The 27,468-nt window shown below is 49.9% G+C and overlaps 1 protein-coding gene across 1 annotated transcript; it reads right to left on the bottom strand.

Moving 5' to 3' along the window:
- Window positions 1–1,807: 1,807 nt before the first annotated feature.
- TRIM3 (tripartite motif containing 3) lies at window positions 1,808–26,491 on the bottom strand. Its single transcript, XM_012786541.2, has 12 exons — window positions 26,324–26,491; window positions 18,086–18,253; window positions 11,549–11,780; window positions 11,165–11,316; window positions 10,750–10,930; window positions 9,754–10,486; window positions 9,550–9,653; window positions 4,384–4,551; window positions 4,017–4,185; window positions 3,716–3,786; window positions 2,504–2,644; window positions 1,808–2,379 (listed from the first exon to the last, which is right to left on the bottom strand). Exons 2-12 carry the CDS (start codon window positions 18,214–18,216, stop codon window positions 2,227–2,229), a joined length of 2,235 nt encoding a protein of 744 aa, XP_012641995.1. The 5' UTR covers window positions 18,217–18,253; window positions 26,324–26,491; the 3' UTR covers window positions 1,808–2,226.
- Between the last annotated feature and the right edge of the window lie 977 nt (window positions 26,492–27,468).

Here is a 27,468-nt window from a genome sequence, read left to right as displayed (position 1 = left end):
TCTGTGAAGATCATTCATGACATATACCATCTGAGTCAGGGCATGGTCTCCACTGTTCACTACTTACACCTACTGGAGCCCAAAGTCTGAACTGGAAAGAAAATGCCCACTGAGCACACTTGTAACTCTAACTCAAACATTGCAAAAGTGATCCATGAAACCAAAAACATTTGTACTCCCATAATACATTGAAAAAAATAAAAGATTGCAAAATACTAAAAGATGAACACAAATGTTGATATAGCTTAAATGCCCAATTCTAATAACTGGAGTTCAAAATCCAAAGGAAAAAAAGATGCCCACTGTGGGTGGATTTGGGAGGAACCCAGCGACCTCACCTACCCCCATTCCCACCTTCACCCCCACCTTTTGCATGGCACAGGAAGACTACCTAATCTGCTGTCTACAGAAGTCAGCCCTAGTAGCCTGTTCTAGGGGAGTCACCTGGGTCTTCCCACCCAAGAAAGGTCACCCTTTTTGTCATTTTATTCCCCTGCCACCTTCAGGTGTACAGAATGTGAGCGTGTGAGAGGTTGAGGGCTGGCAAACTTTGAGTTTCCATTCTGTGTCACTGCTGGTGCTTTGCTCAAGATGGGGGTGCAGGGGAATACACCGTCACCTGAGAGCTCTCAGGGAACCCTCCATGGGTACTGAGTGATTGATAATTGAGCACACCATCTCTGTTGGCCAGGGACTGTGCTCAGGCAATTCTACTCACAATCAGAGGCAGAAGTGCAGGCCCTATAAGGCCTGCCATACAATCTTCCGGGTGTCCATCTGTCCCTCCACGTGCCTGCCAGCTCTCAACCAGTGGGACAGCGAGGACCATGGAGGTATGTATAACTGAGGCCTCCATATGGTTCAAGAGGTGTCCTCTTGATTTCTGAAAAGCCCCTATAATCTTCCATAGTCTCTCCTATCCTAGCCCTAGGAATTGTGCTACATGCACCAGAACAATGTTTTGATTTTTCCCATGACTTTTCATGATCAGCCTTCTCAGATCCAACATTCTCCAAATCTTGCCCCATACCTTTTCTGCCAGTTGTCATGCTAGGTGCGTGGGACACACGGTTGAGCATGGTGCTGTAACTTACCAGTTAGCAGTATGACAGCTACAGATTCAAGTCTGGCTTCTGCTCTTCATCAACAATATGATGTATTTGTCTGAGCTTCAGTCTTTTGTAGAGAAGGAGAAAACATAGTTCCTACCTTCCAAATCACTGAATGCTGGTTTTAATTGTCTCTGGAATTAGCAGCCAAACCATGGCAGACTAGAGCTGAGGGGTAAGGGCCCTTATTCCACTGTGGGGAAAGGGCAGTAATCTTGGAACAGAGAGCAAGGGGGGGTAGGTCATGGCTCCAGGGCTTCAGGTCTGACCTCTAAAATTGACCATGGAGTCTCCACATCCAGCTTCCACCTAGGATAGCATCAAGTCCCTAGCCCAGCTTTGGGCTTCAAGGATCGCTTTCGTTCCCTATTCTCCCTGCACCTGCGGGCTGTGTGCTGGGCAAGAGTCATTTCCTACCCCCATTCCCACCTTCACCCCCAGCTCCTTCCCAGCCCCAGGGCAGATAAGCAAAAGACTTATTTCTGTAGGAGATGCAGGGCCTGGGAATGGGGATTTGCCTGGTGGCTCAGGGTTCCAGGGGTTCACCCTCTCTTGCTCTCCTCTCTGAAGTTTCAAAACAACAGGACCCATTTGGGAAGCTGGTTTCCTGCCTGCCTGTGTGTCCACCTTTTAGTCCAGAGCTAGTCCCACCACCCCATCCCCTCACAGCACTGCCCCACAAGAACCCAGCAAAAACATCTTGGTGAAGTCATTTATTTAATGTGGGGGATGTGGTATTGCTGTCTCTGTCAGTGTGTATAGAGTGGTAGGGAGACAACCAGAGGGACTTCTGTCCTGGAGAAGGAGGTTGTTCTGGCCCCAGGCTGGGGGGTGGGGAGCAGACTGAGGGAGCAGGGGAGGTGTGTAAGGGGGAAGGGTGAAGCTCTGCACACATCCTTGGGACCACAGTCCAGGCCCACCCAGTCACCAAAGCAAGAACCGAATAAATAAAGTGCAACCGTGGGGTTGGGGAAGGGGGAGAGGGAGGGCATGGGGCGTACACACGCCCACAGCCCACATTCAGTGCTGCCAGGTCTGGCCCACCTCCCAGCCAGACCTTCTTGTCCAATCACCCCTATGTCTGTCCCTCCACAAGCCAGGCAGGGCCCCTGTGCAGCTACTGGAGGTAGCGATAGGCTTTAAAGCAGTGGTTGCCAGCATCAGCCACCACCACGTGGCCATCCGAGGTCAGTGCCAGGCCCTGTGGGCCATACAGTGGCTCTGCAGACGTGTTGATATAGGACAGGAAGGAGCCAGAACTGTCGAATACCTGGGGAAGGAGTGGAGAATGGAGGGAGAGGTGAGATCAGGCAGATGAGAGGCAGTTTGGAGAGAGGGGTGCGTGAGGCACAGCAGGAAACCTCACCCTCATGCCTTCCCAGAGCCTCACTCACCTGGATGCGACTGTTGCCCCAGTCGGCCACGATGATGTTCCCATTGGAGTCTACAGCTACACCTGTGGGGGCGTTGAACTGCCCATTGCCCTCGCCGTGGGAGCCAAACTTGAAGAGGAACTCTCCGTCGGCACTGTACACCTGGCAGGGGAAAGGGCTGGGGACTGGGGTCCTGGCCTCAGGCAGAGGGTGGGGCCTTGGAGGAGGACAGGGTGACACCCAAGGGCTGAGGATCCCCAGATCTGCACCTCTGGCCCAGATTTCCTTCCTAGGCTTCACATCCATGTATCCCACTGACTGCTGGACATCACCAGCTGATATCCTTGGGGACATCAAATTCAATGGCTCATCTTCTCTGGGAAGTCAGTTGTTCTGAGTTCTCTATCTCAATGACTGGTACCACCCAGTTGACCACGAGTCATTCTCAACCCCATCTTCTTCTCTGCTTGATAACCAATGAATTAACACAACTCTTGATTCTATCTCAAATCCCTCTCTCAAATCTGTATCCTATGTATATATACTGCCGCATCTTTGTCATGGTCCAGGTTCTTACCATTTCTCATCTAGATCACTGAAAAGACTGATCTTTCTGTCTCTCATCTTGCCACAGCCTGAGTGTTCTTTCTAAGACTCACAGGATTGCTTCACTCCCCTACCTGCAATCCTTCGGTGACTGCCCCCATCTCTTGGGAACAGAGCAAGCCCCTTCACCAGGCGCACACACCTCATCCTCACCTTGCACCTGTCCCCTCCTCAAACCCAGCCTGGATCACTCATGGTTTCTAGAACACACTCTAAGGAGTCCCACCTCCCATTCTGGGCTCCTCCTTCTCTACCTGCTGGCTAATTCCCACTTGTACTTTAGGTCTTCCTCAAATAGCCTCCTCTGAGTCAAATACTTCTGCTACACCCTCCCACAGTTCCCTGCACCTCCCTATCACAGAATCTATCACATCATATTGTAACTTTTTGGTTACCTTTTTTATCTTCCCTACTAGACTTTAACCAAGAAGACTAGGAATGTGTTTGCTTTGTTCATCGCTGTATCTCCAGCCTCTAGCATATGCCCAGGACAAAGTAGCCACACCAAAGATGTTTATTGTTTGAATGAATGATCTCAAGGGGAAGAAGGAGGTTAAGGGGTGAGGAGTCTTGTGGAAGAGGAAAGGATGTTGGGACGGTGGTCATGGAGGGAGGGAGGACACTGACCTTCACTGAATGGTTATGGAAATCCGTCACTACAATCTCATTCTTGTTGTTCACAGCCACAAAATGGGGCCCTGAAAATATAAAGTGGTCACAGGGCAGTAGGCCGGGATACCCACTGGGCTGGGGAAGAGTACCTGGAATGGTAAAGCCAGGGTGCTAGGAAATGGGTGGGGTCTCTGAGATGATGGGCTAGGAGACAGGGAAAGTGAATTCTCTAGAGCCAAGATATAGGAGGAAGGGTCTTTAGAGCTAGGTACCCAGGGGAGTTCTTTGAACAGATATTAGTGTTGTCCCCCCTTACCTGCAAAGTGGCGGTCAGTGGCCCCTCGGCCCCCAAAACGGCCAACCAGTTTGCCATTGGGCTGGAAAGTGAAGACGCAGCACGATTTGTTATCGACCACAATGATATGTCCATTCCGGTCGACGGCTACTCCCTTGGGGCCCATGAGGCGGCCAGCTCCAATCTTGGTCTGGAGGAAGAGAATACCCATGAGGGGCTTTATCCTGACTAGTAGGGAGAACAGTCCTAGCCTGGCATCAAAGCAGAACCTGGGGATGGGCCAGGGATAGGAGGCAGGATTGGACCAGTCCAGGCCCTGACCACCAGAAGGCACTGGTCAGCTCAGCGGGTCACCAGGGTATGAGTACAGCAACAGTAGGCCTCTCACCTTGAACTTGCCCTCAGGGGAGAAGATGCTGACCCAGCGGTTGTCATAGTCTGCCACGATAATGTCTCCATTGGTGTCCACGGCCACGCCAGTGGGGCGCTGCAGCTGCCCAGGTGAGCGCCCTCGGACCCCAAAGCGGAACTTGAACTGGCCCTCATTGGAGAAAACCTGGAGCAGAGGAGCAGGGGAGGGAGCAGGGAGGAGGGGAGACACTGTGGGCACAGAGAGAAGGGAGTAGGATCCTGAGGAGAAGACCCCCCCCATTTATTCAGTCATTCAAGAAGCACTTACTGACACCATGCTGGGGGTACAGAGAGGAATCAAAGATGGCGACAGGCCCCGGGGCACATGCAGCAGAGGTGTCAGGTGTGAGTGGGACTGTGAGAGTACGAATAGGCTCAGGGAATGGCGAGGACAGGCTACAAGAGAAGGGGATACCTGAACTAACGGTCTGATACAGACGCCAAATGATGAGCCAAAATTAGCCAGTAAAGGAAGAGAAGAGGTGTTCAAGCAGAGAGAACAGGTAAAAGGTGCAGAGTCCAATATGGGCACAGCTTGAGGACCTGCCCAGTGTGGCTGGAGTGCAGGGAGCACCCAGGTGAGCAACAGAAGGAACTGTGTTTCATCATACTGTGTTTCATAATGAGGGGTCACTGAAAGTTTCTGGGCAGAGAAGCCACAAGATCAGATTTGCTTTTAAGAAAGAGCACTCTGGCTACCGGGAGAAGTCAAGACTGGAAGCTAGCTGCCTGGTCAGAGGCTGCTGCAGTGATCCACGTGAGAAATGATGATGGCTTGGACAAGGAAACTGCCTGGGGTGAAGCAGATGGACTCAAGAGATATACAGAATGGCAGACTCAACAGGGATTAGCAGCAGACTGGAAAGGGGTAGGTGAAAGGAGAGAAAGCATACAAGGATTAGTCTACCAGGTTATGGAGCTGACAAAGAAACCTTCCTCCTAGATAGAGTGAACCTTCCAACTTCTCTCTTCTCCCTCTTCCTCCACCTTAGCCATCTAACACATGCAGGTCTCCTCATCCCAAAAGAACCTCCTATAGGCCTCCTTTCCCCTTAAGCTAAGCCTGCTGGCTTCTTCTTCACAGCCAAAACATCACTCACTGTGTGAGTCTCATGTGCTCTGCTTTGTTATAACCTCTGGGGACACAAGATGAACGAGAGCCAGGAACAGCCTTGGAGAACTCAAGTTCTGGGCCTTGGCCTTGCTCTTTGATCCAGACCTGCTCCCTTCTTAGTGGACTGGGCTCCCTGCCCCAAACCCACCTCCACCCCCATGTCTTAGTCCTACATAGCCTGTTTAAATTGGTCTTACCAACAGATATCACTTCCTCCTGATGAGGATCTTCCATAAGCCCTCCCCTGGCCAACCAGCACAGCCGCTGGGTTCTGTGTTGGTCCTCCGTGGCAGGACAGCACTCATCAGTAAGAGAAGGGAGGCAACATGGACTAAAGAGCAGAAGTGAGGGGAACTAAAGGGTCCCAGCAGCTCCGCAGTGAGGGAACACATCTGTACCCTCCAGTCTAAGCAGATCAGTTTTAGGCTCAACACTGATGAAGCTTTGTTCTTCCCATCCTATCCTAGCCCACCCCTTACACCTGGCCAACTCCTACTCATCTTTCCATTCTTAGAATTTCCAGGTCTTTCCTTCAAAGAAGCCTTTAATGATCACCCTGCCCCACCCTGCAATCAACAAATATACATAAAGTTAGGTCCTCGTGATATATGCTTCATAACTCTCCTCATAACAACTGTTGCTTCATAGCTAAATAACTTAAATATCTGTGTTCCTTTTTAGAGATGTAAGCCCTGTGTGGGGCAGGAACTGCATTTATTTTCTTTGCTGCTGCATTTGCAGCACTGGGACAGCATCTGGCACTTAGTAGACATTCAACACATGAATGAATTTCTCGGTTCAACCTCAGATCTGAACTGGACATCTCCACTTGGATGCCACAGCTGTCTCAAACTCAACACGTGCAAAAGTAGATCCATCAACTCATACCCAGGCCTGTTCCATCTACCCAGTCGTGAACCCTGCCTCTTCTTGACATCTGATAGCTCATCACAATCTGCCATTCTATCTCTAGAATCTGCTGGTAAACGGATCCCGGACTTCAAGGATCTCAAAATCTAGTGGGGGAGAGAGACTAAAAACAAAACAAAACAAAAACAGACAAAACCAAAAAATAAAACAACAACAAAACAAACCAATGATTCCAGGAAAGTCTGAAAAGTGCTATAGCAAAAGGCTAAGGGCACTCAGAAGAATGTGATTAACATTCTGCCTGAAGGGAAAGAGAAAGTTTTCACAGAAGAGCTGATAAAATTTTGGGCTAAGAAAATTATACACAGACATAATATATATATAATCAAATTCTTCTTTCAAAACCACAAAATTGTTTTTGTCTGCTGTCAGCTGATGATGCTTCTGCTCAATGAGGGGATTGGCCAATGAGGGGATTGGCCTCTCCACTACAGAAGGGTCCAAAGAAGGAAAAGTTCACAAGGACCCCAATCCTCATGAAGCGAGGGGGTTGTGACACCCATCTGGGAGCCCAGCCCAGACCAGCCCTGAGGACCCCAGAGTAAGAGAAGCAGAAATGCAGGTTAGGAATCTGAGAGCCAGGCTTCCAGCAACAATGACGCTGGGGTGTGGATGGGAGTAGAAGCAAAGAGGAGGACTGCCATAGGAGTAGCAGGTGTTTGGAAGGGAGGGGGCTACATCGGGCTCTGGCTCTCAGTTCCCCACTCTGAAACAAGGGGTAGGCACAGCCCCTTACGGGAGAGACAAAGCAATGCCTGTCTTTCTGTGTATGTGAGCAGTGAGCACAACAGGGAAGGTGTCCCAAATTCCAACTTTTTTGTTTTTTTTTTTGAGACAGAGTCTCACTTTGTTGCCCAGGCTAGAGTGAGTGCTGTGGTGTCAGCCTGGCTCACAGCAACCTCAATCTCTGGGGCTCAGCGATCCTCCTGCCTCAGCTTCCCGAGTAGCTGGGACTACAGGCATGCGCCACCATGCCCGGCTAATTTTTTGTATATATATTTTTAGTTGGTCAATTAATTTATTTCTATTTTTTTCGGTAGAGACGGGGTCTTGCTCAAGCTGGTTTCGAACTCCTGACCTTGAGCAATCCGCCTGCCTCGGCCTCCCAAAGTGCTAGGATTACAGGCGTGAGCCATCATGCCCAGCCCCAAATTCCAACTTTTTTTTTTTTTTTTTGAGACAGAGTCTCGCTTTGTTGCCCAGGCTAGAGTGAGTGCTGTGGCATCAACCTAGCTCACAGCAACCTCAAACTCCTGGGCTCAAGCAATCCTCCTGCCTCAGCCTCCCGAGTAGCTGGGACTACAGGCACGCGCCACCATGCCCGGCTAATTTTATATATATATATCTGTTGGCCAATTAATTTCTTTCTATTTTTATAGTCGAGACAGGGTCTCGCTCAGGCTGGTTTTGAACTCCTGACCTTGAGCAATCCGCCCGCCTCAGCCTCCCAGAGTGCTAGGATTACAAGCATGAGCCACCATGCCCGGCCCCAAATTCCAACTTTTAAGCCAGGAAGCATCCCTAGCCTATTGAGGAGAAAAGGAGCTGGAAGGTAGAGAGAGTACCTGAGTTGGGCCCAGCACCTTCCTCAATCCCCCAGCACCCCAATCCCCTCCTCACCATCCAGGCTGGGCCCAAATGCCTTCCTGTGCTGCACTGGGCCTCTCCATTCATTCTTCTGCTCTTAGAAATAGGGTAGAAATGAAGGTGGGCTGGACAAGACTAGGAATCTGGCCATAGAAGAATTCTGGGCACTTTTAGTCTGCTGGGTGGAAAGCAGGGTCCAGGGAGGAGCTGACACTGAGGGGAAAGACCTTATCAAAGCTAGATCCAAGACAGGAGTATTCCAACATCAAGAAGTTTAAATGTATAGGTGTTGTGGAGTAAGGATCCTCAGGGAAATGTTTTGCTACCCAATAAAATGTTTCCAAGTGCACAGTAGTTGGAAACAATCCCCTGCAGGATAAAATCAAAATACCATGGCATCATCTCCAAAGCCATTTACCATCTGACCTCAGATACCCCTGGCCCTATTATCATTATCTACCTCCAGCCTGCTGGGATCCTTCCAGTTCCCTGAACAACTTCCAGCACTTTCCTACCTCCAGGCCTTTGTTTACAGCCTCCACCTGGACAATGATATTTTTAACAATAGCTAATATTAGACGGTTGGCTACATGTCAGGTACTGTACATGACATCATTTAATGCTCCCAGCAAACCTATGAGGCATGCTTTCCCTGATTTTACACATCAGTTAACTGGAGCTCAAAGAAGACATGTGACTTGCTAAATATGTGGCAGAGCTAGGATTTGAGCTCAGGTGGTTCCAGAGCTTGAGTTTTTAACTGCTATGCTGTGTCTACTGTACTTCTGCCCACTTTATGAAGCTCTGGGCTTACAAGAAGGAAGAGAGAGAGAAAATGCCATGTTTCCTAGTTTTAAAAAGCAGCTCATGGTGCAGCAGAGACTGTGCCCATTCAGTGTGGCAGATGCCCTCATCAGTGTGTAAGGTACAGGGTGAAGCAGTGCAGGACCACCTGTGAGGTTGTGCTACAACTTCTAGCCACTGAAAGGCATCCCTTTGGCCAGGTTACCCCTATTTGCCTGTCTAGAAAACCGTGGCTACAGAGACTTCAGACAGATAACATACATTCTGGAGCCAGGCAGGAATGTTGGAAGATAGCAGGACAGGGCAAGCCTGTATCCTGACCACTGGTGAAAAGAGGAGAAAGTAAGAGGCTCAGGTAGAGGCAGAGGGGAAGGAGAAAGAAGCCAATCTTTGGGGTCCAGAAGCTGATCTGGCCTGAGCCATGGCCTGGGAGGTAGCGGCTCAGGCCATGAGCCGTAAACCAGGTTTACGGCTCAACCGTAAACCTGGTTGCTGACCACACGCGTGCTGGTTACTGTTAGGGCCTGTGGGGGGCAGGGTGGCTAGATGGTAGGTGTGGGGTGGTGCTTTTTATTCATTGCCCTTAAGGAATGGTACTATCTGTAGGGTTTCATCTTTTAGGAGGTGACCTGTACACTCTATCTTTTCAGAAGGCTGTAGCCTGAGAACCCTACTTTGGTGTTGGGGGAGAGCGGTGAAGGTGCTTACCTGGATACATTGGTTGTTGCTGTCTGCTACGACTATGCGGCCGCTGCTAGCTGCGGACACACCTTGTAAATTGGTGAATTCGCCCTTCTCCCTTCCACGGCTGCCTGTGGGGAAGGAGGGCAGGGAAAACAGAAGAATTCATAGGGAGGTCATTTTAAACCTCCCTTCTACACCCCCACTGGCTCCGTCCTCGGCCATCTGTACCAACACGGAAGACGAGCTCATCCTCGATCGGGTTGTCCTTCCGCTTGCCGCCTGTGCTGTACATGGAGCTGGGCCTACGCACCGCCTTCTGGCGCACGTGGCTGCCGGGGCCTCCAGGGGACTTGACGCGACGCTTCACGTCATCTGGGGAAGGTGGCAGGTCCCCAGGACGCAGGGCACGCACACGGAAGGGGCTGCCGCGCACCGGCTGTCCGTACAGCAGCACTGAGAGGAGCAGCTCGCCTTCAGTACGCGCTGTGTACACCAGCTCGTACGTGCCATTCTTGTGGTCCACCACCGGCACCGGAAGGCGCGCGCCATCCGGGCCTGTGATCTCGGCGCGCAACTCCGCGCTGCCTGTGCGCACCAGCCTCCCATCCTTGTCTTTGGTAGTGACGGTGAGCGAGGCGGGCTGGCCCACTAGCGCCTGGCGCAGGCCCTCGCCCGTGGCCACCGTCTCATGTGCTGTGGCGCTCGTGGTTAGCAGCGCGCCCAGGTTGAGCACCGATCGCCGCAGCCCGTCGACCTCTAGGACCAGTTCCAGCTGCGCATTCTCGTGGGGCCGCTCCGGGAAGGCCTGCGCAGACAGTGCCGCCAGCCGTTCTCTCATGTGCTTCCGCACCAGCAACACTTCCGGGGCCGAGCCCAGGCGCAGTGCTTGTTCTGCGAAGCTGCAGCTACTGCCGATGTGTTCCTGACCCTGGCGCAGTGTGTCTAACTGGGTCTGCAACACCTGAGGATGGGTAGAGGAGGGGTGGGTGAGCAGACTGGCACGGAGGGACTCTCTGTGATGACTGATGAACTTGTACTACTATGGCGTGAAAGGAATATGAGGGTGTGTGTGGACAGAGGACACAGGTGCACGCAGCGCCTACCAGCTGTGTCAAGAGCCAGGTACACGCTGGGGAAAGGGGAGCACTGGTATGGAAGGCAGGGAAACAGGGAGGCAATAAAACCATCTCACGGTGAGTGATGGCGAAGGGTGAGCAGACGCACCTTCTGCTTGGCCCCACAAATGGTCTCCAGGTCGCTGACCAGAGCCTGCTTGCGCTGCTGCAGCGCTTGCTCCAGGTCCTCGAAGGCTGCACTGATCTGGGCCAGGGCCTCTGCCTTGCGCTCTTGCAGCTGCTGGCTGATGCCCCCCACTAAGGCGATCGCTGCGGACAGCTGTGGCAATCTGGGGAGGGGAAACATCTCATACGAGGGTTGCTGGGGGTGCCCTCACCAAACCATCCCTTCTCCCTGGGGACCCTGCTGCTGTTCTCCTGGAGATCCCCTCCTTATCACCTCCCTGAAACTTCTATCTCTGCCCTTCACAGACCGTTTCCTTCCCCTCCCAGGACTCCTCCCCTGCCCCTGTTGAGATACCATTCTTGTGGCCTCAACACCCAGGTCCCTGCTCGGTGCCTACCGGCCGCGCACAGCCTCGAGCTGGCGCTGCAGGGCTGCCTTGTGCTGCTCCACCACATCCCGCAGCAGCACTGTGCCGTGCTCCCGGTGCTCCCCCGCACGGCACTCGCCACACATGGCTGTCTCACAGGCCTCACAGTAAAACTCCATCGTCTAATGGTACAAGGACTCCAGTCAGGCAATGGCTAGACATCACACTTCTTTGTCCCTCCCCTCCCCTCTGCCCTCCTTGCCCCTTGCCTTCCAAGTGCACCCCCTACATGGACCACTCATCCAGAGAAATACTCTCTCACCCACAGCCACTTGGCAGCACCCCCAGCCCCTGATGCCTCTCCTCTTCCTCCCACCCCAAGTCCTGGCCTCACTGGGCCTCGCTTGGGCCCACCTTGCCTTCATGGTTGGGGCAGGAGAGAGGGCGGCCAGCCACTGCGCTGAGGGGATGGGGGTCCTCGGGGTCATGGGCCCCGTCAGGTGCCTGCTGCATCGCCTCCATGAGGCTGCTGATGAAAAAGTTGTTCTGCAGGGCCGAGACGCCCTGCTCGGGGAGAATGGACGTCTGCCGGCACACTGGACAGGACAGCGTGAGGCTCTGGGCAGGGATGTAGTTCTGGAGGCATCTGGCCAGGGAGAAGGAGGGATCAGAGGAAGGAAAGGGTGAGGTGGCATCATAACACTCCGCCTTACACCTCCCATGGGTGCCACGACACTTAATGTTGAAACCTCTCTGGCTGATACATCTCATCCACTAGCAGATATAAAAGGCCTCACCTCACAACTGAGTAGAAACACATCCCTGACCCCTCTCAGAAGGGCAGACTATCACAGTATGCACAAGCACAGGTTCACCTTTCACAGGCGTTTACAAACCCTTCTCATAGAAAATGTGCAACTAGCCCCCCCCCACTCCAATTCTTTAATTTATTAAACCTTTACTGACTGCCTACTTTTGCCAAAGTTGTGCCAAGCTCTGGGGACAAAAAGATAAAGTGCGATGCCTTCCCTTAAAATACTTCCAGTCTATAGAGGGAAAAGAACCATAGAGATAGAGTTTAGAGAAGTACATAGAGTAATGATTAAGGGCACAGGTCCTGTAGCCAGGCAGCTGGAGCCCAACGCCCAGGCCAGTCACCTCTGACACTGTGTGACCCCTGATGTTCCTTAACCTTGAAGAGCCAATGACTCTTCCTTTGTAAGATGGAGACAGTGCAGACTGCACAGGGTGTTAAAAAAAGTTTTTTTTTTTTGAGACAGAGTCTCACTTTGTTCCCTGGGCTAGAGTGCCATGGCGTTAGCCTAGCTCACAGCGGCCTCAAACTCCTGGGCTCAAGCGATCCTGCTGCCTCAGCCTCCCGAGTAGCTGGGCCTACAGGCATGTGCCACCATGACTGGCTAATTTTTTCTATATATATGTTTTTAGTTGGCCAATTAATTTCTTTCCATTTATAGTAGAGATGGGGTCTCGCACTTGCTCAGCCTGGTTTCGAACTCCTGACCTTGAGTGATCCGCCCGCCTCGGCCTCCCAGAGTGCTAGGGGGGTGTTAAAGATTAAATGTAAAATACTTACATTTTTGAAAGAGGAATAAATGTCAAATGTCTGACTCAGAAAAGCACTATATGTGGTAGGCTACTAGTATTACTTATCACAAATATAAGGAATACAGTAGATGCATGATAAGGAAATGCAGCTGGTTCAGGTAGGTAGAGAGGGTGGCCAGGAAAGGCTTCGGAGGAGGTAAAGTAAGCTAAATCTTTGTGGATAAATAATTGTTAGCCTGATCAAAGAAAGGTGTAGGGAGAGGAGGAGGGGTATTCCAACCACAGAAGGCAGCTAGAAACAGCATAGTGTGGGTAAGGAACTACAAGCAGTCTGACAGGGCTGGAGCCGAAGTCCAAGGCAAGGAATGGTGAGAGGGGTGAAGGAGCTTAGAAGTTATCCCACCAGCAACAGGGAGCTGCAAGAGGGTGGCACAGCCAGGCTTACATTTAGGCAGGCTGCTCCTTACCAGCTGTGTGTGTGTGGGGGGGGTGAATTTAAAGGGGATGTGACAGCAGACAGGGGGCAGTGGAATCATCAACTAGTTACCATTTATTAAGCACCTATGTGCCAGGTGCTTTGCTTTCCAATTTATGTTTTTTTTTTCATAGGCTCAGAAAAGGCAAGTCGTCCAAGGTAACAAAGCTAGCGAGTGCTGGAGCCAGTGAGGAAAACCTGAATTTAGGCAGTAGTAATGTAGCCTCTGAGGAGGGAACAGATTTGAGAAGTATTAAGAAGTACAGGTGGGAGGAGTTGTCTGAGTAGATGTGGAGAGAGAGAGAATCAATGAGTCTTGGTTGACTTATAGCTTCCTAGCTTAGATAACTGAGTGGACAGTGGTGCCATTCACTAAGATGAAAACCAGAAAGAGAAGGAGTTTATAGGAAAATTCAGCTCTGTCCTCATTGAATTTACTGTTAACAGTGGAAAATCCAGGGACAGGGCACCGGTAGATCGTGGGGAGAAGGCAGTTTAGAGACAGAGATGGGTGTGCCATCCACATTTAGATGGCCTCAGTGGCCATGGGAGAGGATAAGATTGGCCAAGAAGGGTTACAAAGGGACAGAGGACTCAGTAAGTCCTGAATGAGGACAACAAAGAGGACCAGGCCGGCCGAGAGGTAGGAGGGATGGCAGTGTCAGGGCTGCAAAGTGAGTGGCACGTTTCCAGGAGGGAATGAGTTGTCATCACTTCAAAAGCAGCTGAGGAGTCGGGTAAGGTAAGGACTAGAAAATGCCCACTGAATTTGGCAAATGTGAAGGTACTTTTGTCTGTAAAGAAAACAGGGTGAGAGAGCAGCTGGGGAAGGAACGCTTGACTGCTGCAAGCTGAAGAGTGAAGGGAGGCTGAAAGTTTGAATGAGAAGGGGGTTAAGGGGTTGGATGGTGCTAGAGAGGGACAAGGGGACAAAGGATTTTTATCTGTTTGTAGTAGCAGTTTTGAGCATGTTTATAAATGGGGAAGGAGGCAGGAGAGAGGGAGAGGTAGAAGAGACCAAAGGACTGATAGGACAAGATCTTGGGGATCGGGGAGTGACTTGGCCTGGCCTGAAGAGGAGGAGTGGACCCCAGCATCTGGATGGAGGGATGGGGGAAAGGAGGGAAGGACACAGAGAGGAACAGGGGACACTGTTACAAAGAGGGTGCCTAGCTGCCTCAGGCAAGATCAGCTGCCCAGAGTGAAGGAGGGAGTATTCGGGAGCATGGTGATGGCTCAGATTAGTCACTGAAGGGAGTGGGGAGGATGCTTACTAGAAACAGACATCAGGGCTGAAGGAAGCTGTGTTTGGAGACCACAAATCTGTGGACAGAAGATCTGCATTGTGCAAACTCTCCCATATCCTCCATTTTGTCTCTTAATGTTTCCTATACCTTTTTATCTTAATTAATTAAAATCTGACAAATACTATGTGCCAGGCATGATTCTAAGTGCTTCACAAATATTAACTTACTTAATTGTGACCTACTTTTCCCTGCAGTCCTCTCAAGTAGAGAGTGGTTTTTGTTTCATACTCCACATTCCTTATAGCTAGAAGGTGGGGTTGAGCCCTCCCTCTTCCCAACTGGAACATTTCTAAACTATTCTTCTTCAGCTACTTTGACGCTCATGCCTTCTGTCTACACCTCCCCTCCTTGATATTTTTGCCACTAACCTAATGGCTACTCCCCCATTCACTTTAATCTTTCTCCTGGCTCACTCTCTTCTTCTATTACCTGCCCCAACCACACACACTCTGCTATTGTTCTCAGTGGCATGACATCCATCCACCGTGATTTCTTAATTCCTGACCTCCACAGCCCGGATGATCTCTTCCTCCACGTCACCTCAGCTGTCCACTCCCACACTGCCACCACCACCCATATCTTATTAACATTCACTGCATCAACTCTGAAAATCTGCATTACATCCATTCCACTCTGCTCCTCACAGCTCTCTTCTCAGCTAGCTCACTGAATCTAGTGTTTCTCCTGCAAAACACCTTGTAAATCATCAATACCTGCTTCCTATTTGTTGAGCATACCTGGGTTATAATAGCTTCCTAACTGGTCTCCTGTTTCTACCCTTGCTTGTTCCTTTATAATCCATTCTCCACACAACGGTCAGGGTGAAACTTTTTAAAAAGTCTAATGTATATCACCTTATTTCCCTGCTTAAAAAATAATCCTCAAATAGTTTCTCATTGCATTTAGAACAAATCTACTTTCTTTAAACTTACAAGCTCCCCCATGAACTTTCCTGACTCTCTGATTTCATCTCATCCTACATTCCTCCTCACTCAGCCACACTGGCTTCTTTTCTTGTGTCTGAACCTGCCCTGTCTACTACTTCTTCAAGGCCTTTGCACAGATTTTTCTGTTGCCTGGAACAATCTGTATGTCTGTCTCCTTCTCATTCTCAGATGCAGGTCAACTGTCACCTCCTCAGGGAAGCATTTCCTGATGAGTATAGAATAGTCCCCCAGTTCAACAGCCCCCACTTACTCCCTGGTTCTTCCTGCAAACACTTAACACAAACTGCGGCTCTCTTGTTTATTTGCATGCTTACTGTCAGTTACTGCCCAGTAGAACACAAGCTCTTTGAGGGCAGGCACCAAGGGATACATGCATGAGTACCAACTGAGAGTGAAGGCTCTACAGTTAAACCTAGATTCAGACCTCAGCTATTTACTTGCTGTGTGGCCTTGGAAATATTTCCTAATTACTTACTGACTCTGAACCTTAGTGTCTTCTTCTCCAAAACGGGGATAATAAATGATCTGTTGTGAGGATTAAATCAATACATTTAAATCACTTAGCCAGTCACTGGCAAATAGTAAGCAATCAGTACATGGTAGCCACTGTTATTATAATTTCTCAGTCACTGATTTTCTCTAGGAGTGCTCAGTGGTCTAGGCACAGGAGAAAGTGTAGAGACATCCAGTTGCAGCTCTGATCCAGCATTGAGCTTCTACTGAGTCTAGCAAGGGACAAAGGTGTGAAGGAATTGTGGGCATGGGCAGTCAGATGGTCAGCCATAGGATCCAGGATGGGTAGGAAAGAAAGGGAGGCCAGGATGGAGTTGGCAACCAGGAAAAGAGGGAGCAGTTGAAGGGACTAGATGTCTCCATTGAGTCAAAAGTGGTGCAGTGGGAGTGGGGTGATGGGAGCCAGGAGTGGAATACTGGAATTTATGACCACAGAAGTGGTATCATTCTGGGTGATGACAACATTCAGGGCATGGCTGGGAAAGAGTGTTACTGAGATGGAGTAGGGGACGTCCCTGGAGAAACAGTCAAGAACCAAGAGGCATAAGTGGGTAGTAAGGTCTTCAGGCTGATGGAAGAACTTGAATGGTCAGGAAGCCAAAGACTGTTTCCAGTAGATGAAGGAGAAAGGGCAGTAAAGTTGGAATCTCAAAGAGCAGGGCTGAAAGGGAAGCAGTGTCCCTCAGGCAGAGCCAGGTTTCCACGGAGGAAGGAGGCAAAGGGAAAGCTCAGCTGGAGGCAATAGTGAGAAGACCCAGGGACCAGGCGACCCAAGACTGAGCAGTAAAGGATGAGGACCTGAGAGATAATGTTGTCAAAATACAGATGGGATCATTTATAAGCCCCTGCAAAGGCTTCATGTAGCTCTCAGGGTAAAGGTGAAATCCTAACAGGTCTACAAAACCCCAAGTGGTCTGGCCTCCACCTACATACATCTCCAGCTTCATCCCATGCCATCTTCCTTTCAATCATACTCACTCTGCTCCAGTCCCATGGGGCTTCTAGGCTCTCTTATCTGACACACTCCCTCATGCTACACGGCCCCTCCCAATGTTCTCTCTGCCTAGAATGCTCTTCCAACTCCCTTTACCTAGCTAACTCCTATGCATTCTCCAAATTGCACCTCAGCAAAACCTTCCGATTGTCCAAACTATAACAGATCCTATATGCTAATCTCTGTGGCTTAGCACTTTATTTGCAGCACTGAGGGTGCAATATTATATTTATCTATAATCTGGCTATATGATTATTTGATTACTTTCTCCTTTACTATATTGTAAGCTCTTTAAGAGTAAAGATCACTCTGGGAGGCCGAGGCAGGCGGATTGCTTGAGGTCAGGAGTTCGAAACCAGCCTGAACAAGAGCCAGACCCCGTCTCTACTATAAATAGAAAGAAATTAATTGGCCAACTAATATATATAGAAAAAATTAGCCGCGTACGGTGGCGCATGCCTATAGTCCCAGCTACTCGGGAGGCTGAGGCAGTAGGATTGCTTGAGCCCAGGAGTTTGAGGTTGCTGTGAGCTATGCTGACACCACGGCACTCACTCTAGCCTGGGCAACAAAGTGAGACTCTGTCTTAAAAAAAAAAAGAAAAAGAGTAAGGATCATATTGGTTTTTGCTTATCACTGCATACCTGATGCTTGGGATAGAGTCTGGCACATAGCAGTTGGTCAGTAAATAGATATGTGTTGAAAGAATGAATGAATGAGTGACAGAAGCCTAGAGATTGAGTGGGGTTGCCTGTCACTCAGTGCCTGAAGATGACAATGAAGGCAGACAGGGAAGAAAAGACCTAGCTTCAAATATCCTCCCACTAGTTACAAACTCTGCTGATGCCAGAGCTGCTTGAGGAGTCTCAGCATAGTCTGATTTCTCTGGTAGCATAAAAAGCTGCCCTGGGGTTTGGAAAGGGGCAGAGAAGTCCCTATTCTGGGCAGGGACTATGGCCCAGTGTTAGGAGCTTCTAGTCCTCTCCCAGGTTCTTGCCCCCAAACCCTGACCTCCTGCAGGTTGGGGTTTACCTACAACCCTCCCATATATGCATGTTTCCCTCACCTATTACAGGTTTACACTTGCAGCTCCCCTCTCAGGGGAGCCTGCAAGGAACTCATCCCTCCCCAGTTCACATACCCCCTCACCTCTCACAGAAGGTATGCAGGCAAGGCAGAACCTTGGGGCACTGGTACCGATCCAGGCAGATGCTGCATACCAGGAACTGCTTGTCCATTGGCTGGACCTCTGGGCCAGGGCTGTCCTCCCTCTTTGCCATGGTGCCCACAGATGGTTCCTGCCACTCACACCAGCTTCTGTATGGAGAGATGGTCAGTACCAGGGAGGCCAGCACTCCCTCTCCCTGCCTGATCCCCACCACTCAAAGCCCCTCCAGAGAATTCCCCATACCATACTCCCCCCCCCCCCACTTCCTTGCCAGGGGCAGGACCGGGCAGTGATTGGAAGGAGCAGGGTGAAGTAGGTGGGCTGATGACCCCTGAGCATGGTATTCTGCTTAAGAGCACAGACTTAGGATCAGACTGGGTTTCAAACCTGGCTCAGCCTCTCACCAGCTATGTAACCTTGGACAATTCACATAACTTTGCTGAGCCTCAGTTTCCTAATTTGTAATTGCTTTGATTTAGACATCTGTTCCCTCCAAACCTCATGTTGAAATTTGATCTCCAATGTTGGAGGTGGAGCTAATGTGAGGCGGATCCTTCATGACTAAATTAATGCCCTCCCTGGGGACTGGGCAGTGAGTGAGTTCTCACTGTTAGTTCCTGCAAGAGCTGATTGTTAAAGAGAGCCTGGAAGCACCTCCTTCTTCCTCTCGCGCCATGTAATCTATGCACATGTGGGCTCCCTTTCACCTTCTGCCGTGGGAGGAAGCAACCTGGGCCCTCACCAGATGCCCAATCTTGAACTTTCTAAGAACTTTCCAGCCATCCAGAATTATAAGCCAAATAAACCTTTTCCTTTATAAATCACCCAGCCTCAGGTATTTCTCTATAGCAACACAAAATAGATTAGGACAATAACTATAGGGTTAATAATCCCTATCTCAAATGGTTGTTTAGAGAACATGAAATTGTATTATTTTGAGTGCATGGCACAGGGATGCTTGTTTTCACTGACACACCCACCCTTCGTCTCCTCCCCAAATCCTCCTCCAAGAGGCCGTCTGAATGGAGTGTCTCTCCTCAGACTACCTGCAGCTCTCCCATCTGTGCCCTGACCACCTCTTAGCACCACTACCTGGGGTTGCACTCTTCTTCATATCCAGTCAGTACTGAGGTCAGGATTGCCTCCCGAATATCTTATCCCCTTCCTTCCCACCTCACAGCTACTAATCCCAATTCAGGCCACCATCGGTTTTCTCCTGGAATACAGCAATAGCCTCCTAACTGGTGTCCTAACTGGTCTCCCCACTTCTACCTTCTCATATGTACCCCCTGCAGCCAGAATAAGGTTTCTAAAACCCAGATTTGATCTTGTCACTACTCTCTGTTTACATTTCTTCAACGGTTCGCCATTGTCCAGAGGACAAAGTCCAAACTCCTTAAACTGGCCAACAAACTTAGTTTTGTCTGGCCCATACCTTCCTCTACAACCTCATGTCTCATGACTCCATGATTAGTCACACTGGTTTCTTTTCAGTTCCTGGAAAACTCCTTTGCTTCTGGGCAGTCACATATTCTGTTCCCTCTACCTGCCATCCTCTTCCTATCCCCTTTGCCTGGCTGATGCCTACTTACCTCTTATTTTTCAGGCTCCGTATAAATGTCACTAACTTTAGAGGACCTCCCCTGATTTCCCAAAGTCTGGGTTAGGTGCTCTACCTTTGTGTCCCTCAGCACCCCGTGTTTCCTCCATCCTGGCACTTACTTATACATTACGCTGTAATTTTCTTGTTACTTCTCTGCTTCCTCCACTCCATATAATGTTCTTGAGGGCAGGCATTTTATTTTTTCATTCCTAGCACTTAATACAGAGCCAAACATAAGAATAGATCTATATTTATTGAATTAATTTGGTGATTCAACAAATATTTATTTACTAAGTGCCTACTTTGTGCAGGTGCTGGGAATGGACTCATAAAACAGATATAGTCGCTGTCCTTGTGGTGGGGAGGTGGTGGCGGATATTTAAAAAGTAAATAACCAAGTAAATACATAATTACAAATTGGTGGCATGGGAGTTCTATAAAGAAAAAAAGATGCTATCAGAAGGAACACTTTGACTGGGTTATCAGGGAAGGGCTCTCTAAGCAGGTAACTTTTATGCAGCGCTCTGGAGGATAGGAGAAAAATGGGGTGAGGGCAGGGAACACCAGGGAGTCAGAGAGGGAAATCATTCTGGGCTGAAGGAACAGTGGGATGAGGGTTCTGAAGCAGAAGGCTCACTGAGAACCTGAAAGTGGTTAAAGCAAAGAACTATGTGGTTAAAGCAAAGTAAATAAAAGCAAGAGCTGAGTTTGGGAGATAGGCAGAGATTGAGATCATGTTGGACCTTGTAGGCCATGTTAAGAATTTAACTTATAGGCCAGGATTGATGATAGGAGAAAAAAAAAGAATTTTGTGGGGGGATGGGGATGTTGCAATTTATAAACAAATACAAATAAATGTGAAAGCTACTCTGGCAGCTATGAGAATGAAGAGGAAGAGAAGTTAGAGTGGAATCAGGGAGACAGCTAGGAGGTTATCAGAGTTCTTTAGGTAAGATGATGTTGGGTGTTAGCAGAGCTATAGGCAAAAAGGTAGACTGATGTGAGAAATGTTCATGAGGTTGAATCAAAAGGACACGATAATAGACTGCATATGAGAGGGGAAAAGGAATGTTGATAATGCCTCCCAGGTTTCTTGCTTGAGCAAATGTTGGGTAATGAACAGAGACAGTGAGAGCTGAGCAGGAGCTGTTTTGGGGTATTCTGGTCTAGGCATGCTAAGTTTGACGTCTCTCTGTGATGTCCAGGTAGAGCTGTCAAGTAATGAACAGAATATAGGACCTCAAGAGAGAGAGAGAGGTCTGGGCTGGTTATTGATTTGGGATCACTGGCATATTAATGGCACCTATAGCAGTAAGAATGGATGAGACTGCTAGGGACAGAGTGGACAGTGATAAGAAAAGGGCCCAGCACAAGAGAGGGAAGCCAGCAAAAGCGACTGAGAAAGGAGATGGAAGAAAACCAAGAAATTAAGAGAGAGAGCAATTCAAGAAAAAGGAGGAGGGAAGCAAGAAAAGGACTGGAGAGTGTCCACCAGATTTGGTGGTGGTGGTAGAGTGGTGGGGACAGAAGCCAGGTCAGAGTGACTGCTGAGTAAATGGGAGATGAAGTTAACACAGCAGATGCAGGCAATTCATGGCAGAAATTTAGTCATGAAGGGAGGCAGAAAAATAGCTGGACTATTGCAAAATAGGCAGTGACCAGGGCTAGGTCACCACTGTCTGTGCCCAGTTAGCTGCATCATGGACCTCTCTAAAGACAATGAATGAATAAATGAATGAATGCAGGGGTTCTGGTGCAGAGCTCTGCACTGAGGGCTGAGGTGCACATGCCTATGTTTGCATGAGGCTGGGTATGCATAGGGTGGGGTGGGCATGCCTGAGAGCACCTTTCCCTAGTGTGGGCACTGGGATCCTGAGGTTCTCTCTCCAGATGTGACTGGTTCTGAATCTGGAGACTTAATACCAGGATGACATAGCAGGAAAGAGAACAGATTGAGGGTTGGTGGGAGGACCAGGAGGCCGAGGCAAGCTGAGGCTTCTGTCTGTTGAAGGGAAGGGCTAGAATAAAGAGTAGGAGTGGTCTGCTGGGTCCTGCTGGGGCAACTGGATATCAGGCTCCGCCTTGCTCCAAGCCCAAAGGGCTGTCCCAGCCTGTCACACAGGGGCGGGCATTGGGCTATGTCCAAGCACCGACAGCTCCTCCCTCCCCTCCCCTTCCTGCTTCAGTTCCCCACCCAGATTTACCGGGTGTGAAGCCGCTGAGGCCATACCCCAGCCTGAATCTAACATCCCCTACCTCTCATGGGCTCCTATTCCCATCTCTCCCATTCCCCTGTGCTCTACAGATCTTCCCCCAAAGTACTGTGGGCAGTGGTTCAGGTGGATTGTTTATTACAGCAGACACTTGCAGGGCCTTAGACTCAAAGTTGGACTTCACCCTGTTTCCTCAGGCTGCCTCTGCCTTCCCTTATCTCATCCATCCTTTATGGCTCAGTTCTCAAGGCACCTCATTCCCTCATTCAGCATTCACTCAACACCTCTGGTAGGCCTGGGGACACAAAGATAAATAGTCACAACTCAGCCTTCATGGATTCCACAATCTAATGAATAACTGCAATGCAATGTGGTAAGGGCCATGATGCAGAAGCACAGATTGCTCCAGGAGTACGAAGAAGGTTACCTAACCTAGATCTGGGGCAGGGATGGGTCTGGAGGTTGGAGGTCACGGGAGTTCTAAAGAAAGTGATATTCAAGCTAGAACTACAGGATGAGTAAAAGTTAGAGAGCATGGTGCCTTCTGCATCAGAAAGCTGCATCACCCCCTGTGACAGGGGAGAGCTAAGAGATGAAATGGAGAGGTAGGCAAGAGCTGTATCATGCAATGCTTTTTTGGCCTTATTATGGAGTTTAAACTTTACCCTTCTCTGCTAGGGGATTAAGACTTTATCCAAAAACCAAAGGAAAACTTTGGGGGAGAGGGTTTAAGTATAGAGTGACAAAAGTATATTTTTGATTTCTGTGTAGAAAATAGTTTTGAGGGGCCAAGAATAGAAAGTTAAGAGACTGCCTTGATTACAGGAGTAGCAATGGGAGGTCAAGAGAAGTGGATCTCACAGGAGCAATCAACAGAACTTGGTGACTGGTTGGTTTTATATGAAGAGTCAGGGGGAGAAGAAGGAATCAGAGATGATTCCTAGTTTTCTAAGCTTGAAAACTCTGGAAGAGCAGTTTGGGTGAGAAGGTGATAAGCCCACTGTTTAATATGATGAATCTGAGGAACCTATGGGACATAATTCAAGTGCAGTGGTTCAGCTGGCAATTGGAAAGACAGGCCCGAGCTCAAGAGAGAGGTCTGGCCCAGAGATAGGGATCTGGATGTTGTTGGTGTAAATATGGTCCCTAAAGCCACGTAAGTGGAAGACCTCACCCAGAGAGGGTAAGGTGAGAAAGGAGGGTCTATGACTAAGCCCCTACCTCAATATTTATTTAAAGGACAGGCCCAGGAAGCACAGCCTACAAAGATTGAGAAGGTATGGCCAGAGAGAAGTAGAGAAGGAGAAGTAGGAAAGAGAGACGTCATAAAGGACAAGGGAGAAGAGAGATTCATGAGCAAGGGAGTGAAATGCTGCAGAGACGTCCGATGACTTAAAGCTCCAAAGCTGTCATTAACCCCAGAGAGGGTGGCTTCCAGGAGCTAGTAGAGAGGAAGCCAAATCCAGAGAGTTAAGGAAGAAGTCGACTACAAACAAAGACAGCCAGTGCTGACTCCACTAGATCTTTCGCATCTGCCATGGATGTGCTTCAAGGCTTTTCAGTTTCTCCAAATTCTCAAACAGCATTAACTTCCCCCATGACTTCCTCTTACAATCTCACAAGATTCCCAGTACACATGATTTACACAGCTGTGAGTGGAGGTGACTAAGGCATTGTTGCTAAAGGATGCAAGAGGTCAGCTAGACTCACTTGCTTGCTAAAATGACTTGCTTCTACCCACTAGTTTCCAGCTGTATTTGATTATTTGAGACCTCAGCAAAATGACTGCAGGTTATGGTTTTTGGGCTTTCTCTGAAACAAAAGAAGCCTTGGATAAGGTAAAGTCCTAAAACCCAAGGAATCCATTAAATAAGATTATCACAGAAGGAAAGTTATAAAATTCCCAGTACTGTCTTCCTCATCACTGCAGACTGAGTAGGTGAATGAACCATTCAATGGAACTTCCCCGGGTACACTCTAGGCCAGACCCTTCAACTGGGAACTGGAGACACACTCCCTGTCTTTCACAAGTTTTTAGACTAGTGTGGGAACTAACATGAAAATACATAACTACAATGTGATATGTTCAAACTGCTACAGCAGCAAACAGAGGAAGTATCTAACTCTGAGGGTGGTAGAGAATAAAGAAGGCTTCCAGAGGAAGGGATATTTGAGCTGAGTTTTGAGTGACAAACAAGAGATTGATAGGTACATTGGAAAAACAGTGAGTAAAGAAACAGAAGCATGAGAAATTAAGAAATATGGACAAGCGGTGCAAGAGTGCAAAACTCAAAAAGGCAGAGGCTACTTGATGTTTTTACTCCAATCCACGGGGGTTCTCCACTTGCCTCTTTTGTTGCTCCTCCCCTGCCCATTCCTTAAAAAATGTTTATTTCCACAGGGTTTTGTTTTAGGGCCTTTTCTCCTCTCATTTTTCATCCTCTGCCTGGGCAATCTCATTATCTCCCCTGGTTTCAGTTAACACCCAATTGCTAATGACTCCCAAAGCCTTATCTCCTGTATTTGATGACTCTTTTGAACCCCAGACCCACACATCCAACCGCATCTTGGGCATCTCTACCTAGATGCTACACAGGGACTAGTCCAAAACTTAATTCGTTTTTCCCTAGCCTACTGTTCCTGCTCTTTCTCATCTCAATAAAAGGCACCACCATTTACCTAGCCACACAAGCCAGAACCCTGACAGTCTTCTTAATTATGCCTTTCTTTCACTTTTGAGAAACAAGTTATGACTATGTCCTTGATTCTGCCTCTGAAATGTGTCTAGGTTTAAAAAGCCAGGAGATGTAGGATCTAGTCCTGACTCTGTCACTAACTCCACTCAGGCAAGTTCCTACCCCATTCCCTTACTTGTAAATTGGGAAGGAGGGGGTTTTTTTGTTCTCAAAATCTGAGATTCCCAAGATTCCCTTTCAAGCCAAGGGCTTTTACAGATTGTAATATGTGCTCATGATTAAATCCTATCTTGTACTATCTTGATGATTTGATTAATAGTTTCACCATAAGGCTAGGTGTATTACAGGGTGGTCACAGTTGCCCCCCTCCTTTCAAAATAAATGTTTGCTTGGTTTTAAGTCACCCATGACACTCCCTATAAGCACCCTCTACTCTAGCCACATAGTTTTTCTGAACCCAGGCTGTACTATCTCAACTATGGGCCCTTTTCTCAAGTCCTCTTAGCAAGAATGCCATTGTCCCCTAAGTGGCTGCGGAGGTACCTGGCACACAGGAGGTGCTCAGTGTATGCTGGTGACAGGAGACCATGTTTAAATCTCTGTAGTTCCCTTTCATCAAAGAGAGATGCAAAAGTAATGGCAAATAACAAGACAAGTGAATAAAGTTGCAAGGAAAGATACCTCTGCTTAACATAAGGAAGCTTTCCCACAGCAGAAGGTAGTAAGCGCTCTGTCACTGGAGGCATGTAAGCCCAGAGAGGCAGGGCACCTGTCAGGCCTGCAGCTCTGATTCCAGTTCTGCAGCAAACCAGAGCCCTGCTTAGGGGATGAATGGGCACTGGTGAGCTGGACCGACTGGCAGGGAGAAACCTGTGAACAAGACCTCTGCACCTGCTCTGATCTCCCAAATCTGATCTTCCTGCTGGGGCCAGTCCTGGGTTTCTGTTGTCCACATCAGAGACCCCCATATCAGGAACAAGCCCAAGGCTCGCCCTCAGTCGGACTGACCTCCCTGGGGTGCAGCCTGCCCCTCCAACCTGCAACCATCTGTCCCTGCAGGTTTGCAGCCCAGAATCTCAAGCCAAGTCCAGGAGGGAGGAGATCAGAACCCAGGAGGGGCCTGGGGTTCTCCAGGCGGGGGCCTAAGCTGCAGTGGAAACAGAGGGGTCCTTTTCTATGAGAAACAGCCTCCGTATGAGGCTTCCTGTCCATTGAGAAGTGCTAGGGGAGGAAAGGGTGTCCTCCATCCTGACTAGTGGGCCTGTGGGTGCCAGAGGACGGAGGGGGTTCCAAGGGGTGGAGGTATCTGCACCAGAGAGAAAGGAACCCCTCAAACATGCTGGGCCACAATATTCCAGAGTCCCACTCAGCAACCCCACTTCCCCTCCGCAACCCCCCCCTCTCGGGCCCGTAGCGTTCGCCACCCTCCGCCAACACACACAAGCTCCCAAACCCCGCGCTCCTCCAAGGAACCATCACCCATCCATCTGCGCCTCCCCCCTCAAAACATGGACCTCACGTGAGCAGCCACAGCCCGAAGAATCCCCCTGCTGCTCTCACGGACATGGACACGCCTCACGTGGACAGAGACAAGCACAGCTTTTGAAAATCATCCGCGCCCTCACCCACAGAGACGCTCGGACCCGGACCGGGACCGAGGCAGACAGGAATACAAACGCACCCTTGGGGCCCGCCCTTCGCACTCACCGCGTTGGAGCAGGATGGGAGGGCAAGGCCCGGACTGCGGCCACTTGGAGGGGCCCGCGGCGCTGTCCCCGCTGCCAGCGCCCGTCCGCCCGGCCCTGCCCGCGGCGCCGCCCCACCTCCCGCGCCTCCGCCCGTCCCCGCGCCGGCGCCGCCGGACCAGCCGCACAGCCGGAGGGAGGGGCCGGGGCGGGGCTGCGGACTGGCCGGGGGAGGGGGCGACTCCAGTGCCGAAGACCCGCCCCCGCCCCGCCCCCCGCCCAGGAGGCCCCGCCCACCCCGCCTGGCAGCCCGACCCCACCCGCTCCGCACCCTCAATGCCAGTGCACCGTCTGCGGGCTCTGCCTCCGCGGTGCGGCTGGGGAGCCGGGGAGCCGGATCCCGGATCCCGGATCTCCGCCAGCTGCCTCCGGCTCCCGCGGGCTCTGGGGGAGGGCGGTGTAGTCGTTCTCAGGGGCTGGGATGAGGCTCCGACTAGAAAAGGCAGCTGGGGCAGCAGGAATTTTAAACTGTGAGAGCCAGTCTCGGCTGCCTCCTGGAGGCGCCCTTTCCGGCTTTCTTGGGGTGCTCCGAGGAATATGCTAGTCTGGTCTCCGCTGATCGCTCAGCAGGGGGAGGCAGGGACCCGTCTGTTCCTCGGCAAGGATCTCAGGGCGGCGAAAGGGCTGTACCCAGAGCTCTAGGAGAAGGAGCTGACGGGGTAGAAAGGTGGAAGACAAATTCTGCTCTAGGTGTCTCAGGAGTCTCCTCGTGAGGAAATTATGGTTCAGACCAACCAGCGACTCACTTCCTCACACCAAAGACTCTGGGCAATTCTAAGAATCATTGCATTATGGAAAAGCAGCCCCAGTGGAAAATAATAAAAATTAGAACAGTTAACAGGGACTGAGTGCTTATTATGTGCCAGACACAGAACTAGTCGCCTGACATATTTAATACTCCACCAAAATAGGTAGCTTCTTTTATCAGCCCTGTTTTACAAGGGAAGAAACAGGGTCCTGGCTCCCCAGACGTTAGTCCTGGTCATTCAGCTACAAAGTGTGGAACCCAGATTTGAGCCTTGCTTTTAGGCTCTGCCTCCAGCATTTGGAGATTCAGTACCTTTCATGTTGAAAACTCTCCAGTGGTCCATAAAGTGGCAGCTTATA

Source organism: Microcebus murinus, chromosome 4, assembly GCF_040939455.1.
Source record: "Microcebus murinus isolate Inina chromosome 4, M.murinus_Inina_mat1.0, whole genome shotgun sequence".
Classification (NCBI taxonomy): domain Eukaryota; kingdom Metazoa; phylum Chordata; class Mammalia; order Primates; family Cheirogaleidae; genus Microcebus; species Microcebus murinus.
This window is presented reverse-complemented; position numbering and strand designations above follow the sequence as displayed.